The following is a 13,205-nucleotide window of genomic DNA, read 5'->3' as shown; positions in this document are numbered from 1 at the left end:
TTCAGTTTAATGGTTCACATATTCATTCCATTCCATTTATGCCCAATATCATTCCAGTAGTAAATAATTTTTCGAATGAAATGATAGCTCAGTACAATTAGAGGTCACGACAAGCAATGAAATTCAGTCACTAAGGATGAGAGCAGCTCTCTATTGATCAGCGCTTACTCCAAAACGGCCGTGTCACTGAACGACTAATGATTTATCCTCTCGTTTTCTTTCCCTTGGGCATCCGGGCCTCCACGACGGCAGAGTTTAGGATCCCGGCGGGAGATGAGGGCATGGAAAGGGAGTGAATGGTTGGGAGTTGGGTTTATTTTGGCTATTTTTTGGGGGGAGGGGGAGGGGGAGGGTGGTTTAATCTGGTGGGCGGATTAAAATAATTAAAATAGTGACCAAATTTAATTTGGAAAAAAATGACATATAGGCGTGTAGGAAAATTAAGATGGGACGTGGAGATTTAACAGAATAGGAATAATATGGCTTTTAGAGTACATGACCAAATATGTTGAAAAAGATTTAAGAAGGACAAATATAGCTTTGTGAGTGTACTAGGGCAAATTTAACCGTTTTCCATTTAAATTATTTTTTGCCCGAGTTATGAAATTTTGAACTGGTTGGACGGTCACTACTATTGGGTCCACCTTTAACACCCCTAAACAGGTTGAATGTTTTTAAAGAGTTGCATTAAATCTTCAAAAGAAAAGGAATTTTTAATGTGAATTTGCATTTTTATATGCAACATAACCGCCTAGGCTGCTGAGAAAGAGAAGCAACTACCTTGGAGACCGTTATGAAAAAAGCAGAGCCAAAAACACACCTAAGAAACTCCCCACACCTCTCTTTCTTGGTCAAATATATGCGTACTATTCTCACTTTCCCCTTTCCAAGGATCACCCCTTTGTCTAGTTTCTTTAACAACTTTAGTCTCTGATCCTCTTCTTGGTCTCTCTGCTATTGTAATTAGTACTACTATGCATTCTTGGGCATTCTTTAGAACATCTAAGCCTGCAATCCGAGTGCTTGCGGCTCAAAATCCTGTATTTATTCGTTCCATCTTCACCAAATCAAACGATGTTCGTTGTGCCTCCAATGAATATAAAAGGAGTAGAACACTTGTTGAATCCTTTTTGGGTTCTGGGCTCATTATTGCTGCCTCAACTTTAGCTCTTTATTATAATATTTCATCCTCTTCTGAACATATTTGTTATGCTGATTCTGCAAGTAGAAATGAAGACCCTGGGAAGAAGTCCACGTTTTTATTTGGAGGTATTTGCAAGTTATATAAACTAATTAATGAGTAATTTTCATTTTCCTTTCTTAAAAAATCTTTCTTGAACATTTGTGGTTTTAGTTTGCTTTCTTCTGAATTTTCAGATTCTTACCGGAAAAAGGTTTTCTTCAAGTACGAGAAACGGTTGAGACTGCAAAGTCCTCCTGAAAAGGTAAGGGCTATTATTAGGTACACGCGTCAATTTTAAGGTGATTGTCGATAAATAATGGATGTAGGTCTCCACTCAAGGATCGAAACTTCTCCATAAAGCGAGACAATGTTTAAAAGTTTAAACAACTACGTTGTCAAATAGACAGGTTGGGCAGGTTTCGCCCAGAGTTTACTTGGCTAATGATTAGGCTAAAAATAGGGTCATAACCTAGCCGGTCCTATTCTTACTAAGTTTTACTGAGAAAATGACCAAGTGAGCTCTCAACATTTGATCGAAATCTAATTACACACCTTATCTTTGTTGGGGTCTATTACCTTGGGCATTTTAAAAGTGAAATATACTCACTTTTAAAAAGTCACACCCACATATGTGTTGGCTAGTGAAGTGCGCGCGCCTTAGCATGTGTAAATCTCAATTATTATTTTTTTTCATTTTTTTCATATTCTTTCCTTTTTTCTGATTTGTTATTCCATTTTTTTTTTTTAACTTCTTTTTCTTTTCTTTCTCTTCCACCTGTGCTTCTTCAGAGCATGTCACAATCTACTTACTCCAAGAGCTGATCTTTTTCATAACAATTAGTGTAGAGATTCATCTAGTGTTACTCAAATTTGCAGGTTTGTTTTTGGGTTTTCATGATATGAAGTTTTCTTATCTATCTAAATTCTTGATTTGATTCCTATTTTTTTTAATGTTGGCATCTAGATTGATGGGTCGTTCAAATTTTCAATTGGGTCTTTAATTTCTTTTTTCTATTTGTGTATCTAACATTAAGTGAAGTAAACTTCATATCATGAAAACCCAAAAACAAACAGTGGTAAAATTGGTGTAGTTCCGGCACTGAACTGGTGGGGGAACGACGGTCACCGCTGAAATTAAGGTGGTGTTTGGACGGCGATCTAGAGCTCTATTTTTAGGTTTCTATTTTCTTGTTTTGATCTTATTTGCTGTTATGAGAAAAAATGGAGTTTGGCGGCGGAAATTTTTCCGGCAAGATAAATCCGGTGACTTGTTGAAGAGGAAAAGAAGGAAGAGAAAGAAAATGAAAAATAGAGAGAGAATATAAAAAATCGGAAAATTAATATTAAATAAAAATACTTATAAAAATAAAGTTTTAATAATCTATTTTTGTTTGTCACTCTCTTTGCGAGAGTAAAATACACTCTCTTTGCCACCTCAGCATTTAGGGAGTAATATATTTCACTTTTAAAATGTTCAGGGGGTAATAGGACCCCCGCAAAGGTAAGGTCTGTAGTTGAATATCGGTCAAACGTTTGAGGCTTATTTGCCCATTCTCTCAAGTTTTAATTGTTTGTTAGTTGTTTTATAATTTTTTAAGTACCTACTAAAATTAGTATTTTTCTTTATTATGGCTATATATAACATATCAACGTAATTTTGTCACCCCCAATCAGCACAACATTAGTTCATGGGAATGATTTTGTTGGTTACATTGCAATTTGGTTGGTGCACAAAAATAAGATATAGTTTCTTGTCTATAAGATATTTCCTTTAACTTTGCATCGAATTTTTTTTTTTGGTCCGGAGTCTCAAGTATAGTACCAAGATGCATAAAGCGAAACAAATAAAAGGAAGAACCTAAAATTCTTTAGCCAAGAACTTTCTACTCAGAGCACATTACAGACATATTACACATGATACTTTGTGAAATTATACGGAGGAGGACGGTGTACGAAAGTAAATCAGTACCAAATCATGTCAAAATGGATTGTGTTCTATACTATTCGCAGCAATACATCTGATTTCATTTTTCCGTACCACGCTTAAGCCATTGAAACGTGAATATGTGTGAAATTGTATTTGTAGTATTATCTATTATGCATTCTTACTTTGTTTTTATGTTGATTCCAGGTGTTTGAGTACTTTGCGTCTTACCGAACTCCAGGTGGCGAAGTCTATATGACTCCAGGAGACTTAATGCGAGCAGTTGTTCCGGTGTTTCCTCCATCTGAAACTACTGGTGTTAGAGGGGGTTATCTCAAAGGAGAATCCCCTTCAAGTGAGCTAAATTGTGCTCCTTCTGAATTTTTCATGCTCTTCGATACCAATAATGATGGACTTATATCATTTGCAGAGTGAGTATTTTTCACCCCCACTTGGTTTGAAATATTCCTAGGTACTATAATCATCTCTAGATAACGTGTTGTAAGCAATAAGCAGTAAAATTCCACTTGGATCAGGTACGTATTTTTTGTTACACTACTGAGCATCCCGGAATCAAGCTTTTCGGAGGCATTTCAAATGTTTGACCTTGACAATGATGGGTATGTCATTTTGCATCAGATTATCCTGTTATTCTTTTTTCTAATACTCTATGTGTGGAATCGGATTTGCTGGTTTGCTATTGTTATACCCTTAGATTTCTTTATTGCATAGACAGATGACGTGTGCTTAATATGAAAATACGTGCTTTACAATAAGCTCTTACAAGAGTCAATAACATACATCAAGAGACTTTTATAAAAACAAGCTTCATGCGTCTTCTAGTTGTTCTGATTAGTTTGATGAACAGAGGAGTTGACAAGGAAGAATTCAAGAGAATGATGGAACTCATGCGAACTGCTAATAGACAAGGTGCTAAGCATAGAAATGGAATGCGATTTGGACTAAAAGTCACTGGTTCAGTAGAGGAAGGAGGTCTGTTGGAGTACTTCTTCGGCAAAGATGGCAACGGGCGCCTTGAGCAAGAAAAATTTGTTCAGTTCTTACGAGATTTACATGATGAAGTATGTCTTCCGGTTCCAGAAATAAAATAGTCTAATTTTCCTGTGCCTTCTCGATGAGGCTATTGTAGGTATTCCATGTGTCAAATTCCCTTTATGAATTTCAGATATCGCGATTGGAATTTGGCCATTATGACTACAAGTCACAAGGAAGCATTTCTGCCAAAGATTTTGCTCTATCAATGGTTGCATCTGCTGATATAAGTCACATCAACAAGTTTCTTGACCGAGTAGAAGATCTGGATGATGAAACACGGCTTAGAGACGTACGCATTACATTCGAGGAATTCATGAGCCTTGCTCAGCTACGCAAAGAATTGCCGTCATTTTCTCAATCCATCTTAAGCTATGGGAAAGTAAAAGGACTTTTGTCGAAGCAAGAGTTGAAAGGAGCTGCTAACCAAGTATGATAGTCTTTAAAAGCTCTTCTCTTCCTCACTAAAAATTTGACCAACGTACTTTGCTAATGATGACTCATATATGTCTTACCAGGTTTGCAGCATATCCCTTACTGATAACGTGGTGGATTTGATATTTTTCATGTTTGATTTAGATTGTGATGGGACTTTAAGCTCAGATGAGTTCCTAAGAGTGCTGCAAAGAAGAGAGCCAGAAAGTTCACAACAAAGAGAGTCAGGTGTTGTGGGCTTCTTCTCTGGCTGGCTGGACTCGACGAAAAAGTAGTTTTGCTTGCAAGAGCACTCGCTAATTGTTTTTGATTTACTAACATCTTTGGACCCTAGAGAAAATGATTCAAACATAGTGGATACTGATAAAGATTGTAGGGAATCCAACATTTTGTATTAGTTTTTATCAATAGGAATTCTATGAAGGGAGTTGAACTTTTAAGAGTTCCACATCTGGGCATTGTACAGGGTCTGCATATAAAATGCCTCAATTCATAAGCAGTAATGCACAATAATAGTTTGTGTTGTTCCCCATATCAGAAAGCAGCTGTCATCCTATTTCATCATTTACAGATAATAATTGTTCGAAAATTGCTAATAATGAGTGAAGGTTTCGAATTCAATTGTAAAAGTAACTATAAATAGACAGATTAAATTAGAAAGAATAAAAATAGATCAGCAGAGTAAACTGGAACTTCTCTGAGAATATTTCAATTTGAAGGTCTAGAAAGTGCATAGAATAGATCGGGATCTAATAGAAAATAGGCCTCCATATTCCTACCTTTCGGTATCTATCAATTTGAATCTCATTAAAACTATCGATCTGATGCTTATACTGTTCCTATGCTCAATCGAAAAGGCTAGTGGATGTAAGAGAAACAAACACTATAGAAAACGGGGCGAAAATCATTTTCACCTTCAACTTAGTCACAAAAGTCAAATTCCGTTTTGTTATTCAAACTGTGCTCAAAACAATAAACGTCGTTAGTAAACAATGTTCAAATAGTGAAGCACTATTTTAATAAAATTGAGAAAACAAAATGACAAAAACACTATCCGAGTCCACAGAATTCACTGTGTATCCTTAAGGAATTTAATCCCTTCACTGTACCTAAGATTATGGATTACTTCCTCCTAAGATAAAACGAATTAACCTATTGATGGCGTAGAACCCCACGAACTTCGTCGAACGCAAATTAGACAACAAATCACATGACACTACTATAATTTTGTTTTGAAAACAAATGAAGAGAACAGTTTAAAGGGGAGAAAAATTTCAGATTTTTTTGTGTCTCAAAGCTGAGGCAAATCCTTTGAATTTATAGACAATGAAAGGGTGAGATGGAGATGTGCAATCCAAAAGGTGCCTTTTGGGTTCATCCCAAAAGGTACTTTTTCTCATTTCTCATTCACACCTTAAAATCCCAACAATCCCCCACATGAACGGGGAATGACTCTATGATTAAAACATGCATAAAAAATTGTGTGATTGATTTGTAAGCAAGGATTAATTCAATCTGGATAAGTAGGTTTCCCTTTGAACTTTCTATAGTGAACATGTGTCGGATATACTCGGTCAATCGGTAGAATTGATATCTTTGAACCGTTGAGTTTTGGCGTATACCTAGACAACCACATGTCACACAATTAACCCTTTAACCATCTTTGGTTCTCACTGTTTTGTTCGTTTCAGACATGAACACTGCTTGGTTTCATGAATGCGTAGCGCATGGGCCTTTACCTGAAATACTCCTTGAAGTGGCTTACACTTCACACTCACATAGGTGATTTCTAAATGTGTCTATACACTATTTGGTCATACCTGTCAAACTTAGAAACCATTAAAAAGCTTAAGCTTTAATAACTCATTAAAAGCCTTAATCCTTTATCCTTGTCTATGAACATTGTCTTCATCATGAGAATAGGTTGAGTTATTTGACAATGTTGAACCGTCATTCATAACTTTGTTTGATCTCTTTGAACCTAGCTCGTGGGATCTCCAGTCTACTAGATAGAGTTACCGCCGTGATGACATGTCTTAGACCTTAAACATATTGCCCTTGATGATCATTCAACTCTATAATTAGGCCTTTTGTAAGTGGATCTGACATGTTATCTCTTGACTTTACATAGTCAATTGTGATAACTTCACTAGAGAGTAGTTGTCTAACGGTATTATGTCTTCGTCGTATGTGACAAGACTTTTTGTTAGTATGTGACAAGACTTTTTATTATACATAACGCTCCTGTCCCTTCTTCACCAGCTTTGTCTAAAGTTATGAACTCAGACTCCATTGTAGAGCAAGCGATATATGTCTGTTTCGATGATTTCCAAAGCACTGTGTCACACCCTAATCTTGATAGGGCATGACGGGCACCCGACTCTCATCAGAGTCGAGCGAACCCTTAAACATTCGCTCTATCAAAACCTGTCATTTTAAAAACTTTTTAAAAACATGAAACTTTTCACATAGAGATCATTATCCTTATAACGATCATGTAAACTTCAATCAAATAAATACTTTAACCCAATTGAAATCATCTAAAATACATGCTCTTTTAACGTACACAAATGGTTCAGCTGACATCACTCTGTCGACATCTCGACAAACGTACCACAGGACGCTGTCTGCAAAGTCTCTAATATAGACGAGATACCATAACGTAAGTACTCTGACTCGGCAACACTCCGGAAGGAATTGGAGCTCACTAATTCAGCTGGAACATCTTCTAGCAATATCCTCTACTCATCTGTATGCACCTGCGCGACATGAAACACAGCCCCCGAAGAAAGGGGGTCAGTACGGAATATGTAAAGCATTACTGAATCATAGCACAAGGAAGGTGCAACAGTAAACAAGTTTAGAAATCAAACTATAAGTAACCTGAAACAGCATTTTGAACCAAGTCCTGTGGCCTTTACCCAAATTCTAGCATTCACAATATAAATACAGCATACGCAAATCCTAGAATACACAATATAATTTAGTGTCACAATGGTCCCTTCGGACGGCCGCTTCCGGCATAATAATGATGATGGCCCTTTCGGGCTGCCGCTTCCGGCTTAGTAATAATGATGGCCCCTTCGGGCATGCCGCTTCCGGCATAATAATAACGATGGCCCCTTCGGGCATGCCGCTTCCGACATAATAATAATGATGGCCCCTTCGGGCATGCCGCTTCCGGCATAATAATAATGATGATGTCAACACAACTTAATCCACGAATATCAATACAAAGAAATGATGCTATGGGTGTAAACCTAAATCGTAAATGAAATGAAATAGTAAAATCTCGCACCTCCTTCAGAGTGGTTTTAAAAATCTAACTAGTAAAATCTCGCACCCCCTTCGGAGTGGTTTTAAAAATCTAAATAGTAAAATCTCGCACCCCCTTTGGAGTGGTTTTGAAAGTCTAACTTTATGTTTCCTTTAGTATAAAACTTATTTTTCTCGAAATTATTAGTGAAACCATATGCACAACTCAATTGGCATAACATAAACTGAGGCTATATGTTATATAGCACACTCAGACATAAGTTGAGGCCATAGCACACTTAGAGATAAGCTGAGGCCATAGCACACTCGGACTTAAGCCGAGGTCATATGTTATATAGTACGCTCAGTCGCGTCATGAAATCATCTAAAAAAAACTATTATGGACGTCATGTATGAAATCAAACCCTTTTCATTTGTCTCCTTCGAGACTCAGAAATTTAAATGTAAAATGCATAGGTAAGAGAAAGACCTTATGAATGTCCCCTTCGGGATTTAGAAAGCATTATGAAGTCGCACAACTTGAGAATGCCCCTTCGGGCTTAAGAGGTCAAAGAACTCAGGACATCCTACATCTAGGAATGGATTCTTTATGGATATCGTTACGCTACGTTTCCAAAACAATCCGAGTTAGCATATGAAAGTTAGGAACGTTATTCATTATAGAAACCTCTACGAACGTTTTAAAGCAATCTGAGACTGTCTACGAAAGTTAGGGACATTAATACTTATAAAACTCTTTAAAAAAAACAAGAACTCTTTATGCTTTGCTCGTTATTCAATCATATGATAATCTTGACTATACTAAGCATACTCACATCAAGAAGTGAATAAGAATCATTAACAAGCTCGGAATCAAGAATAGAGTTACCCCAAGATACGTATCATAGCTTACTTAGCTCTAGGATATGCCAAAAGAAAGAAAGGGTAAGCCTTACATACCTTGCCCGCTTCCTACGCTAATCCGAACTTAAGTCTTTGGCTTCGCAAGATCTACAACAATATTAGTGTATACCAAACATTAGCTATAGATACTTAGAAGTTCAATCTTCAACCAATGCTTTATTTGCAGAAATTTAGGCAGCATTTCCCCTGTAAATACAACTAACCCCGAGAATCCAACTCGGCCAAATCATAAACAACAAATACCAACAGTCATTCTAACAATATCAACAATCAATTCAAAACACATTCCAACGTTAGCAACTTCTTTCTACAAACTTCGATGGCGTTTTATTTATGTTCAATTCATAATTTCTCACATATTCAAGTACTAATCCGAAACCATTCAAACAATATTCAAGAACACTTCAAACAATCCACACAATATTCAAAATAATCTAACCAATATGCCACTCCATCCGAAACCTTCTAAATGCAACAAGAACAATAATAACACATTTCCTTCCTTCAAGTTCATGAACTACACCAACAATTCACATGCTAGCAACATTACTTTCCATAAATACAAGAAATGGCTTCAAATTCACATTAGCTTCTCAAACAACTCTCCAACACTTACAACTTCAACTAGAATCATCAAACTTTCATTATCAACATAGAATCCCCAACAACAACAACCAAAACACTAGATAAAATAATTGATTCATCATTCCTACACAACACACATATACACGGCCACAACATACATCCATATTTTCATGAATTTCACCCATTTCTACAAACTACAACATACACAACCATCCATAACATATGAAAAGAAGATTAAATCTTACCTTTTCCCCTTAACTTCTCACTTGGCTAGGGTTATGATCTTGCAACAAAGAGTGGTCTACTTGTTCCAACAATTATCCCACGTTAAAGAGGACCTTCAAATTAGTAGGAATGCTAGAAGAAAATAATTTTTGATCAAAGTTTTCAAGGGCTCAATTTTTTCTTGGCTTGGCCGAATGGCCCCTTATGTTTTCTTCTCCAAGTTTCTTCAATGTTCTAAGTGATAAGATGAAAATATGACTACTTTGTCATCTTTTATGGGCATATATTGGGACTCCATGTGGGCCTTGGCCCGCACCAACTTGGGGCGGCCACATGGCCCATTTGCTTCAAGACTACCATTTTTTTTTCTTGTAATTCATGCAAAAAAATTATTTTCCTAATTCCAAATTTGCCCTTAGCCTTCTTCAATATTTCCATGAGCCCTCTTGCGAATTTCCCTTTTTACCCCTAGCCTTTCTTAATATTTCCACTTCAAAAATTTTCATAAACAACTTGTGTGTTAAACGAGATCAAAATATAGCCTTGCCCTTGACTTCTCATAATTATCTTGAAATATCCGAATGTACAAAATGCGGGATATAACATCCTGCCCCCCTTTAGAACATTCGTTCTCGAATGTTCAACTGATCTTATGGGGTCTTATAACACTCCGGGGAGATCTCTTTTACAGCTATCGTATACAGCTCGTTCGTCAATCCACATATCCGCTTTGGAAATTCAGATTACCTGTAGGCATAGGGAATAAGTGGGGGTACTTCTTCTTCATCTTTTCTTCAGCTTTCCAGGTCATTTCCTCTCTATTATTGTTTCGCCACGGTATCTTAACAGAAGCCACGTCTTTGGTACGCAATCTGCACATGACGATGCAGTGTGGCTATAAGCTACTCCTTTATTTTCATGTCCGCCTCGTCCTATGCGACCTCTTAAGGTTTCCAGCCATTCCGTATACTCTAATTTCCCTTAGGCTACTCTAGCTTCCCATTTGTCTCTTATGTCTAAATCTATTGGATTTCTTGCACACTTCCCAGGGGGTCACCCATCCTAATATTTCTCTCAACTCAACACGCTTAACCTCGAAACTTCGATGAAATTCAGTGCATTAATGCCGATATAATCGCATCCACCTCACCGCATGGCCTTCATTACATGATCTGGAGCAAGTCGAAGTCTTACAGATTCCGAGACATTTTCGTAATACGTCCTTCCCTTTACAATTACTATTTTACCCTTTTCAATCCTCAATATTCACTTTCACTTTCATCCCCCCAACTTTACATTTCAATCATATTTCAATATTCTTACCTTATCCAACATGCCTCTTCCGCACCGTTACTGACCACTGTACATTGTAACTGCTACTGTCATCGGTCGCTTTCTTCTGTCGATGTCGTCCTTGAGCTGAAATCAAAGGTTAGTACAAGAGACTTCAATTCCTACGACTGGGCTCTATCGCACGATCTTAGATATGAAAGAAAGAATGAAACCCTATTAATGTCTCGTAGCCTCCTGTTTATAGATGTGGTGCACAACACACCGATAAACAAGACTCTACTAGACACGACTTTGCAGACAACCCCTAGGACGAACCGCTCTGATACCAATTTGTCACATCCCAATCTTGATAGGGCATGACGGGCACCCGACTCTCATCAGAGTCGAGTGAACCCTTAAACATTCTCTCTATCAAAACCTGTCATTTCAAAAACTTTTTAAAAACATGAAACTTTTCACATAGAGATCATTATCCTTATAACGATCATGTAAACTTCAATCAAATAAGTACTTTAACCCAATTGAAATCATCTAAAATACATGCTCTTTTAACGTACACAAATGGTTCAGCTGACATCACTCTGTCGACATCTCGACAAACGTACCACAGGACGCTGTCTGCAAAGTCTCTAATATAGACGAGATACCATAACGTAAGTACTCTGACTCGACAACACTCCGGAAGGAAATGGAGCTCACTAATTCAGCTGGAACATCTTCTAGCAATATCCTCTACTCATCTGTATGCACCTGCGCGGCATGAAACACAGCCCCCGAAGAAAGGGGGTCAGTATGGAATATGTAAAGCATTACTGAATCATAGCACAAGGAAGGTGCAGCAGTAAACAAGTTTAGAAATCAAACTGTAAGTAACCTGAAACAGCATTCTGAACCAAGTCCTGTGGTGTCACGACCCAACCCCGTAGGACGTGACTAGTGCCCGATCTGGGCACCCAAGCACACCTATCAAATGTTATCTCAAATTTTTATTAAACGCATTCAAGTATGTAGCAGAAGCCGACAAGGCTATATTTCAATTTTTGATAATTTTCAGAAAAATTTCGGCAGAGTTTCCTTTGTTTTACGGACTATCCAATATAACCCTGCACACAGAAAATACCAACAGGGGCCACACAGGGCCAACAAGACAACATTTAAACATATGCGGACCGACCGTCGCGGCGAATGGGATCGTCCACACACAACATATACACATATTCATATAGAAAGACCCCGACCCACAAACATGTCCACAGAACTCTAAACCGACCGGCAGAATCATATGACGGGACAGGGCCCCGCCGTACCCCAGATAAACATATGTACAGAATATACAACAACAAAAGATATATATCAAAAGTATAAGCTCCGGATCAAGGGGAGCAATTCCCAAGTAGCGGAACAGGTATCCTAAGCTGGCGGTGTATCAAAAGGTGCATCTGTACCTGCGGGCATGAAACGCAGCCTCCGAAGAAAGGGGGTCAGTACGAAAGATGTACTGAGTATGCAAAGCATGAAGTACAGTAAACGAAGACATAACTGAAGTAAAATGTACAGAAGGTGAGCACAATAGCCAAAATACCAAAGTGTTGCATCTGACGTACCAATCATACATAAAAGGTTCCGGAAGACAAATACGGCAATCAAGATTCCAAAATACTTTGCTTTCCTTTGAGGAACATTTCCGTCTCATGCACACAGAAAATCAACACACAATTACCGCGGCCAAGAGTCCCGCAGTCACTATCACACATACCGCGACCAAGTGTCCAGCGGTTAGCATCCCAAACCCGACATACCGCGGTCAGGGGTCCAGCGGTCAATGTCGCAGATACCGCGGTCAGGGGTCCAGCGGTCAACATCACATAGTGCGGCATACCGCGGTCAGGGGTCCAGTGGTCAATGTCGCACACACCGCGGTCAGGGGTCCAGCGGTCAATACCACACAGTGCGCACAATAACATAAGTGCTAACTTTATTACTTTCCAAACATAAGTCACACATGCCAGAATAATGCATCACACAAGAATCGCATATCAGGAAAAATACAGAAGGTAAGTAGCTTATCCAGAATCAGAATACCTACTTTTATATCATACAAGAATAGCTCAAGTGGGACAAGCGAAGGAAGTTTCGGAACTTGTGGGCCCACCTCGGGTCAAGTCGAGGTGGCGGATATAAATTACAAACATTGGACTCTATGGAGTCATCCAAGAAAGTTTCAAAGCAATCCGAATACGCTTGTGGAAGTTATGGATGTTTAGACACTTTTCCAACAAAACGTAAGAATTATAGTTCAATTACATTGAACGAATAGTATTCAAAATC

General features: G+C 38.1%; 1 protein-coding gene across 1 annotated transcript; it reads left to right on the top strand.

Annotated features, from left to right (window-relative positions):
- The first annotated feature begins 355 nt into the window (after positions 1-355).
- LOC132623981 (calcium uptake protein, mitochondrial-like) lies at positions 356-5,131 on the top strand. Its single transcript, XM_060338795.1, has 7 exons — positions 356-1,269; positions 1,378-1,445; positions 3,315-3,538; positions 3,644-3,727; positions 3,976-4,189; positions 4,294-4,590; positions 4,679-5,131. The coding sequence occupies exons 1-7, from the start codon at positions 975-977 to the stop codon at positions 4,868-4,870; spliced, it is 1,374 nt and encodes a 457-aa protein (XP_060194778.1). The 5' UTR covers positions 356-974; the 3' UTR covers positions 4,871-5,131.
- Positions 5,132-13,205: the final 8,074 nt, after the last annotated feature.

This window comes from Lycium barbarum, chromosome 12 (genome assembly GCF_019175385.1).
Source record: "Lycium barbarum isolate Lr01 chromosome 12, ASM1917538v2, whole genome shotgun sequence".
NCBI classification, from domain to species: domain Eukaryota; kingdom Viridiplantae; phylum Streptophyta; class Magnoliopsida; order Solanales; family Solanaceae; genus Lycium; species Lycium barbarum.
The sequence above is the reverse complement of the archived record's forward strand: the minus strand, read 5'-3'. Positions and strand labels throughout refer to the sequence as shown.